Source organism: Pimephales promelas, chromosome 17 (assembly GCF_988280905.1).
Source record: "Pimephales promelas chromosome 17, fPimPro1.hap1.1, whole genome shotgun sequence".
Lineage (NCBI taxonomy): Eukaryota > Metazoa > Chordata > Actinopteri > Cypriniformes > Leuciscidae > Pimephales > Pimephales promelas.
Window position 1 is genome coordinate 18315099 of NC_142785.1, and position 13747 is coordinate 18328845.

At 36.5% G+C, this 13747-nt stretch overlaps 3 protein-coding genes across 10 annotated transcripts in view; 2 read left to right on the plus strand and 1 right to left on the minus strand.

Moving 5' to 3' along the window:
* amz2 (archaelysin family metallopeptidase 2) lies at positions 1-8670 on the plus strand. Of its 4 annotated transcripts, XR_016147052.1 has the most exons (9): positions 1-204; positions 1007-1289; positions 1377-1550; positions 1763-1891; positions 2883-3046; positions 4249-4425; positions 4558-4693; positions 4885-4930; positions 7893-8670. XR_016147052.1 is itself a non-coding variant. In XM_039653292.2 (8 exons), the coding sequence occupies exons 2-7, from the start codon at positions 1007-1009 to the stop codon at positions 4684-4686; spliced, it is 1056 nt and encodes a 351-aa protein (XP_039509226.2). In that variant the 5' UTR covers positions 1-204; the 3' UTR covers positions 4687-4693; positions 7893-8670. The 4 variants fall into 4 exon arrangements, 2 of the variants coding, with proteins under 2 accessions (XP_039509226.2, XP_039509225.2); XR_016147051.1 differs by having other exon boundaries at positions 4558-4930; XM_039653292.2 differs by lacking the exon at positions 4885-4930.
* slc16a6a (solute carrier family 16 member 6a) lies at positions 7685-13113 on the minus strand. Of its 3 annotated transcripts, none has more exons than XM_089122074.1 (6): positions 12987-13113; positions 11254-11497; positions 10999-11142; positions 9134-9295; positions 8269-9060; positions 7685-8086 (listed from the first exon to the last, which is right to left on the minus strand). In XM_089122074.1, exons 2-6 carry the CDS (start codon positions 11489-11491, stop codon positions 7860-7862), a joined length of 1563 nt encoding a protein of 520 aa, XP_088978200.1. In that variant the 5' UTR covers positions 11492-11497; positions 12987-13113; the 3' UTR covers positions 7685-7859. The 3 variants fall into 3 exon arrangements, with proteins under 3 accessions (XP_088978200.1, XP_088978201.1, XP_039509218.2); XM_039653284.2 differs by having other exon boundaries at positions 7688-8086; positions 9167-9295; positions 12987-13111; XM_089122075.1 differs by lacking the exon at positions 12987-13113 and having other exon boundaries at positions 7687-8086; positions 9167-9295.
* The window catches only part of arsg (arylsulfatase G), a 16293-nt gene continuing 14838 nt past the window's right edge, over positions 12293-13747 (plus strand). For all 3 annotated transcript variants that reach the window (XM_039653279.2, XM_039653280.2, XM_039653277.2), the window contains exon 1: positions 12293-12448. The gene's annotated coding sequence lies outside the window, so the exon portion shown is untranslated. The remainder of the gene's footprint in view (positions 12449-13747) is intronic.

Consider the following 13747-nt stretch of genomic DNA (forward strand, 5'->3'; position numbering starts at 1 on the left):
ACTTTACATTTGAAAAACAGAATGGCAGCCAATGTAAAACTCGAATTTTGTTCTGAACTGAACAAGCTTGATGTTTAAATGCTGAGTAGGCTGCAGCTGAGTTTGGTGTTTATGGTTTCCGTTTTATTGCTGTTTCGTTCATTATTGTTCAGTTCAACCTGAAACATCCAATCTTCGACGTTCATTCTGTAACACATTTTAAAGGTAGCTTCAGCTTTTTTTTAATATGTGTTGACATTGTCGAACTGTGTTGTCATTCAGTCGTGTGTGTGACTGCGAAGTCGCATATTCCTCTGACACGTGGGGAAAACAATTTAACTATAATAATTAATGGCGTGACATTATTGCAATATGATACATAGAGAACATTCCAGTGTAGCATACAGTGTGAGTGTGACTAACGTTAAACGTTGGACACAATACAGTAAAATACTGTAGCCTACTCTGCAGCAAGACACATTACTACGTACCTTTTATGTTTTAACTTTACTATTTAATGTATGTGTGTGAGAGAGAGAGAGAGAGAGAGAGAGAGAGTAGGTGAGCCACATTTGTGAACAGTTCTACATGATTAAATTAAAATTTACATTTAATTTATTTACTTTTTTATTACCTTGGTTTTATTTTTAACAACAACACAAAATACATTCCATAGTTTTTTTTTTTTAACATTTAAGTGATTTTTTAAATAAATTCAATTTATTCAAATGCATTCATCAAAAGTGACAGTGAAGACATTTAGGCCTGGTTTCTCAGACAGGGCTTAGACAAAACAATAGTAGTGACATATTTTAAGATATGTTAGTGTGCAAGCTGCTTTCAGTTAAAGTATCTTAAACATGCTTTTTATTCTGGGACTTGGCTTAACCCTTATCTGTGAAACCAGGGGATATGATGTTACAAAACTGTATTCATCAAAGAATCCTGAAAAAAAGAAGCATCACGATTTTCATATAAGCAGCACAACTGATAATATTTTCTATGTATAATGTATTTCTATGGACAGATGCAGGTTATTAAGCATCCTGTTGAGAGACTGCATACTGCTCTCCTGTCCACACAGAAAGATTTAATAAAAACATATAAAAAATTCAGCAGAGCAGAGAAGACGTTTCTAGAAGATGGACTCCTCCCTGGCAATTCACTTTTCAGCCCCATCACCATTCACTCAGATTCAGACTGGATTCCTGCACATCCAGAAGACCTTCAAGACTTTCAGAGTTTTTACATCAACCCATACCGCCGTTCTCCAAACCCTGGACATAAAACCATCTATATTCAAACCATTGGTTAGTGTACTTAATATGTAAAACAGCTTATGTGTCATTTATTATCATGTTTACATGTGTAAGTTGATCATGTTGATAAATGTGCAGGCTCTTTTGGTGAAGGAGCGGTTGTGGCAGAGCAGTATGTCGAATGGATGAAGGACTACTGTCAGGCATTCTTTTACGGACTAGTGGTCAAGCTTTTGCCACCAGTAACAGTTGCTTCAACAGCCTGTTCATTTCGGGTCAACAACAACACACATAATCTTCAGCTTCATGCTGGTTAGTATTGCTGCAACAGAACACAAGAATATAGTCAGTGAGGCACTTACATTTGGCCTGGGCTTCATTCTGGTATGTAAGTAACACCAAATTTTCACAATCCAGTCAAAGATGGATAAAATCTGTTGTGACTGAGCTATACATTATGATAATTAGATGGGTTGCAAACAGCGGTTCACTTTGACTTTTAAACTGTTTTCTTTTATTTACAGGAGAGCTGTTGAACTTCTTGAAAAAGAGGAAGCCAAGTGATGCTTTTTGCATTGTGGGGATCACCATGATCGACTTGTACCCTAAAGAGTCATGGAATTTTGTTTTTGGCCAGGCTTCTCTAACTGAAGGTGATTTTTGATTCAGTTTCAGTGGTCTTATTAACTTGTGCTTCAAATGTTGTTGTAACTTGAAAGGAATGTTGTCATTGTAGCCCAGTGTGCGTTTTGATTTAAAGGGATAGTTCACTTTGAAATTATTTTTTTATATGTTTTAGCTTACCTCAAGGGCATCCAAGATGTAGCTGTCTTTTTTTCCGCAGTATTTTCAATTTTGACATTTTTCGGTCAAACCGTTCTTGTCTGTCATATAATGGAGGTATATGGGGTCCACCTCAAAGAGCATGCACAGAGAAGTCCAAATTAAACATGATTTAATGACTCGTAAATGTAAGTACACATTGATGGCCTAAGACACGAAACGAGAGGTTTGTGTGAGAAAACGAACAGTATTTATATAGTTTTTACCTCTTGTAATCTCAGTCACGTCCAAGCACTCTGGACGCGAGATTTCAGAAGTGTTACCCTCCACTGAGAAGATCTAAACATATTTAGATATACAGGAAATTGCAATGACCGTTTCGATATACCAACAGACAACGTTGATTTTTATTTTTTATTTTTTAAACGCGCAAGAGATCCGGCGCTATCCGCTGCTTCCGCAGACCGAAGCGCCAGCAGCCTCAGAACACTTGGACGTGACTCTGATTACAAGAGGTTAAAACAATATAAATACTGTTCGTTTTCTCACACAAACCGCTCGTTTCGTGTCTTAAGCCATCAATGTGTACTTACATTCAGTCAAATTAAATCATGTTAAATTTGGACTGCAAATTAACCCGGGTGGACCCCATAAACTTCCATTATATCACTGACAGACAAGATCGTTTTGACCTAAAAATATAAAAATTGAAAATACTGTGGAAACAAAGACACCTACATCTTGGATACCCTTGAGGTAAGCTAAAACATACCAAACATTTATTTCAAAGTGAACTATCCCTATAATAGACCTTCTGTCATTTTAGCAGTTCTATTAAGTTTGAATGTTTTGTTACTGTAGGAATGGGAGTCTTCAGCTTCAGCCGATACGATGATCATTTTTATGAGAGAAGCTATGCAGGGCGGCTTAAGAAGAAAATAGAGCTAAAGCAAGGAGACTATTCTGTGTTTGAAAGTTACTACACTCCTCCATTCACCAGCGTTCTCCTCCTCCGCTCCTGCAAGGTGAAGCGAGATGACTGTGCTTCTAAACTCCCCAACCCCTACACAGAAAAAAGTGCATCAATGCTTAATATATTTAAACTCAAAACCAGTGAGCAGATATTATAACAAAGATTTTTTTATAGATGAAAAGACACTATCTAGGTCAGTGGTTCTCAACTGGTTTGGCCATGGGACCCACATTTTCCAGTGGTCGTCAGGCTGCGACCCACATTTATCAGAATTTGAACCAATCAAATGTATTTCTCAAAAATGGTTGACACACACATACAAGAACTGTCTCACTTTACTTAACATACATAGTGTTAAAGAATATCACTAACACTGATCATCAGTATAAGATAAGTGTATTAGCAACCATAGTAACCAAAAGTATAGAAAAGAAGACAAAGTATGAAAATAAAGTGGCATTTTGGGTTAAGTTTTGGCTGAAGTGCCGAAGAACATGAGCTGTTAATGAAACATATGTACACTGATCCTGATGAAAAGAATGTACATTATACAAATCATTCCCATGCAAAACACAACGTACCAATTATGTAAATTATTGGTACAGTTTTGGTAATTTCGTGACTTATTAAACAACGTAACTAGGACGTTGCATGCTCGTAATTTCCTTTGCTCTAGTCTAGAGTGAAGTGATCCCAGCAAGCAATTTTGCATCTAATAGCCGTCCAAACACAGCCCTGACGTCTAGGCTAAATCAGGGAAATATTTCAGTGAAAATTGAACAGATGTCCAACCATAGCCCAAGTATAGACTAGTCATTAATTAGATAACAAGATAATTGAATAGCAAGATATTTTAGCAAAAACGACAAGCAACCATTTCAATGTTAATTTGGCTAACAGTGACGTTAGAATAATGACACTGACATATAGCCTGACAACATCTCATCTGACAGCAGATCAGCACAATGTTTTTCTCAGGCATTCTTTACTTAAACTGCATCTGACAATGGAGTTCATTCACGTCTTTCAAACTAAAAGTCTCGCATTTTAAAAACATTCCATACTTTGTTGTTGTTGTTTCTTTGACTATCCGCGACCCACTCAAAACGGTCTTGTGACAGACTTTTCAGTTGCCAAACACTGATCTAGGTCATTGTGTGGTTGAGAATGTGTATGGCTGTCTGTACTGTACATGCACTAAACTTTTTACTTGAGCTCTTTTAATCAGACCTGTTATTTGTGCATCTCTTTTAGACCCTGACTCATGAGATTGGGCATATATTCGGAATGGAGCACTGCCAGTGGCTAAACTGTGTCATGCAGGGCTCTAATCACTTAGTGGAGTCTGACCGTCGGACACTTGTTTTGTGCCCCATCTGTTTACGTAAACTACAGTCTGCAATTGGATTCAAAATAGCTGACAGATACAAGGTAAGCCCAAATCTATTTGGACTAGTGTTCTGGCCCACTGATGTAATATAACATGTAATCAATCAATATACAGTAACATAGTATGTTACAGAATGTAAATATATATAATACCGCCCGGTATGTACTCTACAGGCCATTCTGCACTGGATTGAAGATGGAGCTGACAGCAATGGACAACATTCAAAACCCACACAAGCCTTTCAAGAGTATAAAGACTGGTTGTATGAGTGCTTACAAATATTGGACAGTGAAACACCATAACCAAGAGGTATGATCTTTTTCTACCTGCCGACAAGCAATGTCCTGACAAGTTGAGACATGCTACATGAGATTTGGTGAGAAAGCTTCTGCTTGGAAAATACAGGCAAATGTATATGTAAAGTAGTACTTTTGGTTTGTATGGATGGATCAAACAAATTAAAGTTCCATTTATCTCTTTTCTTTGTTTTTGCTTTTAAGATTTCGGTCAAATCAGAACACAATTTTCAGACAGCAGTCTAAAAAAGTATGTATTTATTGTTTATCTGATTTAAAGATTGTCTTTTGTGCGGAAAGAGAAGAAAACATTGCACATTCACATTCCACTGAACATACAGTAGATAATTCCTTTCCAGTTATAAAATTCAAGTCATGTGACAGTTGTTCAATAACAACAAATACAGTTTTACCTAAAGAGGTTAATGATGAAGTGGTCATAAGACACTTTCACATTTGAATTTGGCTTTGCATTACATTGGACATCCTTCAACTTCATTTCACAGTTGCATCAACCTGAGCTCTGTAAAGCATGGAATTCACAGTAATCTCTATTTTATATATATTATGGCTGTCAAACGATTAATCGTATCCAAAATAAAAGTTGTGGGTGCACTGTGTATAATTATTTTATATAAACACATGTGCATGTATATATTTAAGAAATATTTTCATTTATATAGATTTATATATAATTTATATTATATATTAGGGATGGGCAACGATTAATCGTGATTAATCGCATCCAAAATACAAACTTTTATTTTGGATGTGATTAATCACGATTAATCGTTTGACAGCCCTAATATATATATATATATATATATATATAAGTGTTATCCACAGATGAAAACACTGTCATGACTCATGAGCATTGAAAGACTAAACAACAACCTAAATTATGGAAGCCTGTTTCCGCTACAGAATAAAAAATAAAAAAGCTAATTGTGACTTTTGTGAATTTACATCTCGCAATTCTGATGTTATAACACGCACCTGGAGATATAAAGTAGATATAAAACATGTTAATTGTGAGAAAAAAAGTCCGAATTGTGAGTTATAAACTTGCATTTCTGAGGATTTTTTTCTTTCTTTCTTAGAATTGGACTTTATCTCGCAATTGCGTGTTTATATCTCACAATTCTGAGAAAGTAATACTTTTTTCTCGCAATTAAAATGTTTTATTCTGTGGCGGAAACAGGCTTTCATACTAAACAGACACAATTCGCATTAATATGGGTTTAACATTTAGTTACAGGAACTGTTCCTGTAGTATACTAGTTAAAAGCTGACCTGAAATGAGCTGAATATGAAGTACTGAAAAGCAATCCATCACTCTCTTGCAAATATTCATGAAGGAATATTAGGGAAAAACCTTTTTAAAATAAAGCATCAACCCCATGCCATTTTTATAACATTAAGATTTTGTATTAGGCTATATGAGTTTTAAGTTGCTGAATTCAACATTATCTTTGGTCATTACTTTACCCATCATGCCTAGTAGTCATCGCCTATAATCGCTAAAACCACAAAAATGTGGTTTCCTGTTACAGATTGTGTTTGTTGCCTTTTTATCTAGGACTCTAAAACAAAAGTCCTAGGGTTTACTTTCAAGTCTATTAATAGTTTATCATGACAGCTACTGCTAATATAATTGTAATACTATAATAATTACATTTATGATCTCAGGTATAAACAATTACACATCTTAAAGGGACAGTTCACCTGGAAATTATAATTCTGTCATCATCATTTCACATCTCATGTCATTCAAACCCATAATACTTTTGCTCATCTTCGAATCTCAAATGAAGGTATTTTTGATGAAACCCGAGAGATTTCTGTCTCTTCTTTGAATGTCCGTTCCACCAAAACGTTGACACTAGTTCATAAAGTAAAAGTTTTTTGAAGAAACATTTTATATAACAGATTTAGGCTTTTATTCCCATACAAACATTGATCAATGCAGATGCATAAAGTAAAAATAATCGCTAAATAAAGTATTAACTTGCTTGACACCGAAGAACAAAACTCTGGTTCTTGTTTGTCAATGATGACCGAATTTTAATTTTTGGGTGAACTAACCCCTTAAGCAATTATTATGAATCACAATATAGTTGTTCTATTGATACATTCAGTTTAGGGGTGGGCGATATGGAAAAAATATCATATCACGATTTTTTCAGGAAAATCACGATCACGATTTTTTATCACGATTCTTTTTCAAGTTGCTTTTAATATTTTGCAAGTTGCAAAATTTTCTTAATTTACTCTCTCAAGATGTTTTAAACCCGAATAAGTTTCTTTCTTCTGTTGAAAATAAAAGTTATTTTGAATAATGTGGGTAACCGAACAGTTGCTGGTCCCCTTATAGCTTTTTTTTTTATAGGTTCTCTCCTGGAAGTTAATGGGGACCAGCATCTGTTTGGTTACCCACATTAAAAAAAAAAATTGTCTTTTGTGTTCAGCACAAGAAAGAAATTAATACAGGTTTGGAGCAACATTAGAGTGAGTAAATAATGACGGATTTTTTATTTTATTTTATTTATTATTATTTTTTTTTGTGAACTATCCCTTTAAGGACAAGCGGCAGTAATATTTATTCCTGTGGCTTTTAGACCAGCACGCGACGCGTTTAATATAGACGCATATTACACCAGATATTGTCTCAAATGTTTGCTTTCACTTTAGACATAGCCTGTTTATGTAAACATTGTGTGTATTTAACAGTATTAGCGTAATAAGACTCGAGAGATAACTTAGTCCAGTATTCAGGCGCTGTTTGACAGACTTCAGGCTTCTAGTGCCTGTGAGCGTCGGAGGTTATGCGGTCAGGAAAGCGCACGTTAGAACAGCGCATTAGCGCGTGAATTAAATGTTTAACCGGCAAGGCTTATGCAAATAATGAACTTTTGTGAATTGCAGTGTCCCGTACCTATTCCTTAACGTGTACGTCGCGTTGTACAGTTGAGAGACGGAGGTGCCAGAACTGAACTGATAGAATGCACTGTAACACGATACTACGATATTTCTTCAAAAGCAGATCGTGGAGACATTTTAATCGTCCACGATTAAAAATCGTCATATCGCACACCCCTAATTCAGTTGTAAAAACATTTCCAATGTAATCAAGAGGTCTGATAGATCAGTTCAGTTAAATTCACCAAGGATGTCTTTTTTCAAGAATTGATATCTTGGTTATCCAATTCTAGGAATTCCACTGGCCTGTCTTTGTCTTTGGACACTTGCTCCACTGTGGGTTTATTCCGTCCACAATCCCTCCTTGAACACAGATGAACTGTCTTAGCTGGACGTACGAACCCAAGGAAGATGGCACCTAGTCCCATTCCCGCAGCGCAGGAGTAGAAAGCAGCACTGTACCTTTGTGTAACATCCACAAGGACACCTAGAATATTTGGGGGCAAATGCAGTAAGTTGCTTGTTTAGGTTTGCATTTTATATACTAGTAGGGTCAGTAAGATTTTTTAGGGGGAAATTAACACTTTTATTCAGCAAGGATGCATTAATTTGGTCAAAGGGTGAAAAAAAAACCCCCACATTGATAATACGAAATCCAGTTGTTCTTACCTCCTAATGGTGGACCAGCCAGTCCTGCAAAGCTCTGAATGCAGACGTAGACGCCTACAGCTAAGGGCATCCTCTGGATCCCTACGACATCATCCTCGGCCAACATTGGGATGTGCGTGGATGCAATGTTCCCAAGTAAGAAGCCATAAAGCACACTGCACACTGTTAGTCCCCAGAAGCCATTTACCACAGTGAACAACACCAGGACTAGGCACATCAGTGACACGCAAACGAGAAGTACAAATATCTTCCTGATGTACCCCCAGTTCAGGACCCATCCGATTGAGAGACGTCCAAAGATCTCAGCGATGGCCATTGTTGACAGCATATAGGCAGCCTTGTCTCTGTCTGTACCCAAACTGGCGCTGAGCTCTACCACATACAGCTGTGGGGCAAAAAAGCCCAGGGTTGCAAAAAGACCAAAGGCCGAATAACATAAAAAACTACCTTCTTTTAGCACAGTCAAATCCAAGAGCTTATTTTTACTCGTAAACTCCTGTTGTTTTGGGAGGATCTGAGGTGGTTCAGCTTCTTTCTGTTCCTGCCCAGATTTGAGGTCCCGCTCCAGCTCATCGACTGACTGTACACCTGAATCTCCAGAGCTCACAGAACCTTGCATTTGCTCTTCAGGGAGAGAGTATGTGATCTTTTGCTCAGTTTCTGTTAGAGAAGTCTTTGGTTTGATGACTAAAGGACGTAGCAGAGCCCCACAGACAATAACGATGCCCTGCAACGTTCCAATGACCACCATTGTGTACCTCCAGCCAATCCAGTTCTTAAGAGCTGTGAACGCTGCAGAAACAAGGAAGCAATATGAGTGACTCTTCGTGTTATAATAATAAAACTCTTGTTTTAACATAATGACCTGGAGCAAAAGCAAATAAAATATAGCCCTCACCTGGAGCAAAAGCAAATATAGCAAATGACTCTCCAGTGGAGGCCATGGCTGTGACCACAGAACGACGCCTGCTAAAGTACTGGGACAAGATTGTGACGGTTGGCAGAAATGTCAAACAGTAACCCAGTCCTACAGAGAGGAAAGGACATCTGAAAATCATTAGATGCTTTGTTTTTGTGTATTTCAATCAAACATATATAGCGCTGGTCAGAATTATTTGCCCCCTTGGTAAATATGATCAAAGATGGCTGTAAAAAAATAAATCTGCATTGTTATCCTTTTGTTATTTAATGAAAAATTTAGCAAAAATCTAACCTTTCACTGAATTAAAAGAATTGAACAAGATGTCCAGGACCTCTGGCAGAAAATTTGGCCCACAACATTAAAGATACAGCAGAGTTTTTAATTTTCACATGGGGTACTTTTTTATCCCTGTGTGCACCAAACCCATCTTAAGTGTTTGCTGTCAAAAAAAGCTATTTCATGCTGACCATAGAACCTGTCCCGTTTGAAGTTTCAGTAGTTTTTTTTTGTTTTTTTTTACAGCTATCTATGATCATATTTACCAAATAATTCTGACCAGCACTGTACATTATTAGTTTTTATTGTCTTTATTTACAGACAATTATGGAGAAGTTTAGTTGTATATTATATACTTATATATTAAATATAAACATGAGGGTTGAATAAATGGGAAAAAAAAATGTTTTTCCATTTATTTACAGACACCTCTCATGTTGAGAGAAATCGAGAGACTTGACGGTTATTGTAGTTGTAGACTAAATGTGAGCATGCAGTTACGCATCTCACTTGCACAAAAACAGATTCAGTATTCCTTAAAATGAATAAAAATAATGCAAACTAGTGATAATTTTCAAGCCTGCAATAATTAAATATGTTAAATTATCACACAAATATACTTTATGTATTTAATCTCACTTTATTAACCAATGTCTTTGCTGCTGACCTTCAATGATCCAAGTCAACCATACCTAATAAGGTAAACCCAACTAAACCTAATAAGGAAAAAGGACTTCAGATAAGCATCACATTTGTGTTTAATTTTTGTATTTTTATTGTTGAATAACTTGGATAACACGGCATAACAGTGGAAACTAATTCCATGTTTTCTCATAATATTACCAAGTGGCAGCATATATTGAAAATAGCAGAGGGCCCAACACAGATCCTTGTGGCACTTCACTCCATATAGTGACGTTATCTTATGCTATCTTATCTTATGAATATTTTTTCCTGTTTATAAAAATGGCAACGGTCTGATGGGACTGATCTAAACCACCTTGGTATTCAGGGACAGGCATTAAGGTGGTTTTTAGATCATTCCTAGTTTCCACTGTTATGTCGTGTTATCCAGTTAACAAAGTGTGGTAAACATTGGATGGCCAATCTTTTTTTTTTTATTATGTTCAGATAAGACTAAATATTACATATTGGACCAAAAACCTCTACACTCGTCTTAGAATACAATTTGCATTTAGAAGGGTGTATGGTTACTTCATCCTCTCCAGTAAAATACCTGGGTGTTATAATTAGGCAGCAACTTGTCTTTCGAAAAATCATATTTAATATATTACAATAACAGCCGTAGAAACGCTGCTAAACTATGGAACATGCTATCTGTTTCTGATGCAGAAAGTCTTCAGTGTCACATGATCCTTCAGAAATCATTCTACAATGAATACTTTTGGTCAGTATAATCAGAGACTATTTATATTGTATAATGCATTCTTGGTGAATAAAAATAGGCCTTTTTTAATTTATTTTTTAAAAATCAGGCTGACCTCAAATGTATAGTGCAAGGCTTTACCTACCAGTCACAATCCCAATAGTGAGGTACATCTGATTGATGGAGCTGGTGAATGCAGTTGAGATTGTGCCCAGAGATATGAGAAATCCACCAAACATCACAACTGGTTGGAAGCCGAATCGATTACTCAGCACTGATGATAAAGGAGCTGAAAGGGCATAGACATGGTGGATGCCAAAATCACAGAAATGAACATATGGTATAAAGAGTCAACATAAGCGGAGTTCTAAAATTTTAAAGCAAATGTGACAGTTTTTACCTGTGAAAGTCATAACAAAGACACAAATTGAAATGATCCATGATACTCGACTGTTGCTCTCCCCAAATTCACTCATTAGGTCCTTGAGGAAAATCCCAAAACTTTTGATAACCCCATAAGTGAACATCTCCACTAGGAAAAAGGCCACAGCCACAATCCAACCCCAACCACCATCAGGGACCTCTGAGTACACTTTAGAGCCGAGGCAACCTTTCAGTCGGAAAATCCACAGTGCCATTTTGACCTGTGAATGTGACAAAGACAAATATATTAAGTTTATAAGTCTATCAACTTTTACAGCCACTCACATCCATCAGTAAAATGTATTTTAACACGTCTATCATCATTTATAAAGAGAAATCTCCACAACGCAACCAAGCAATATGTGGAAAAACCTAACTTAAATGTACATGGTTGATAATTTATATGAACAATTTTTATATTTTATTTAAATTTCAAACAACTGCTATATCAGCTGTAAAATTTGTTTAACTATAGCTTTAACAGGTTTTAGGGCAGAGGTTTCTGTTCGGTTGAGCATCTGATGATGTATGCTAGACCAGTGTTAATGTTTAATTAAAGCTGAAAATTAAATATAATTATTATATAAATAAACTTAGTCACAATGAAATAAATAATTGTGCCCTTGTAATCTTTGAAGCAGTTTCACTCAGATATCAAGTTTAAGTTAAACTTATTTAAACTTAGATACAAATAAATAAATTAAAAATGAATTAAAAGACAAAAGCACATAACCAAATGAATAAAAATCGAATAAAAATAAAAACTGAAAATGTAAACGTTCAAATACTAAAAAAATTATATAGTAGGCCTATACAAATAATGAGCTACTATGCTATATGCTAAATACATGTAACCAAGTTGCCTCTAAATTGGTTTGCTGAGAATGACTCGTCTACAAGCCTCCGAAGGATGAACTAGGAGGACACCAGTCTATGGAGGACACCGAACTAATGACTCAGAAGACACACACACCCTCCTCACTAGTTACAAGGATGCTGCTAAAGCCTTGAGTGTGTGGCACCCAGTGGGAGCGCTGGTAGGCGCGTAGCGTTTCCAGAGGGATATAACGTCACGATAGGGGCGGCGGGACTCGAGTGTCAACAAACTGATGCGCTTTAGGCAGCAGAACAACGTTTGAAAAACTTCCAATGAAGTCATCGCTGAGGATTAGGTAAGGTGAGCCTTAATGATTCTCATAATATTATATTAAGTCATAATATAGCTTTCTATGCAGTTTAAAGCTGAGGTTTGTTGCATTTATTCTTAGTCTTAACGTTAATAATACGTAGGACAGTCACAGCAGCATTCCCATTCCAATAATAAGACCGCGAAACCTCCTGTGTCGAGTGGCATGATATTGTCCCAAATAAACATTTATTAAACCTATATTAAGTAACGTTACAATTAATTTAAAAATCATTATTTCATGTTTGAGCACGCATATTTGTTCTTTCTAAATTACTTTGCACGTTATCAACAGTAAGGTGAGTTAGCATATCCCCCCCCACCCACTTCCACCAGCTTGTCTAGCTATTAGATTCTCCTGCATGTTTTCTTAGCTCCTATGCCACGTGGTCGTTTCTATGATAAAGAGCACATACGTATGTCCTAGTGTCTTCCTGCGCACTTAACTGACCAATGTCAATAGAATGTTATATCAGTAAATATTGATATAACATTTAACAACCAAAACAAGAAAGAGTACTCACCTGTTCCTATGAGAGAGGGGAATGTGGCTGATCTTCTGCTGTTCTGTGGTGGTGTGTCCACTGCCGAGAGTGAGTCCATGTGGTGCTTGCACTGTCTCAAACTCTGAGCTCCTCTGTGGTGGGAGCTGGGAGGTTACAGCTGTTGAGTAAGTTGAGGATTGGTTTACAATCAATGTTGAATGAAACGCCACACCAGCAACCCCCCTTTCCCTTGAGCTAGAATGTCAGAGGAACATGCTGTGTGCCCCTGTCTCTTCTTCCCCACTATAATGTAAAGTGGGAACTGCATGAGTGACTGTATTGAACATTTTAAAAGGACTTTTGTAAAGATAAAGTTTGTTGCATAAGCCAATGAGAATGAGATCTGCTCAAACCAGACAGTGAAAAGACTCTCTTCAAAGACATCCAGAGGGCTTTATGCTATGAAAAAGTGGCAACCAAAAAGTAGCTACAAAGAGCTATTTCTGCCTAATTTATCCCTTAAAAAAATAATTTTGTTGGTATTACTTCATTCAAGTTGATTCAGTGATGTTAAACATTATATATATTGAATAAAACTAGGTAATTTAGAGATGTTACTTTGTATGTACTGTTAGTTTGACTACTATATCATTAAAACAAACTAATGGATGCACATTTATGTAATTCAAGGGTCTCTGCTACGTAGAGAAACACTTAGTGCATAGAAAACTAGAGCATGGTACATTACACATTCTGTCAGACACCTAAAATATCAATCATATAGTACCTTAATGGCAGAG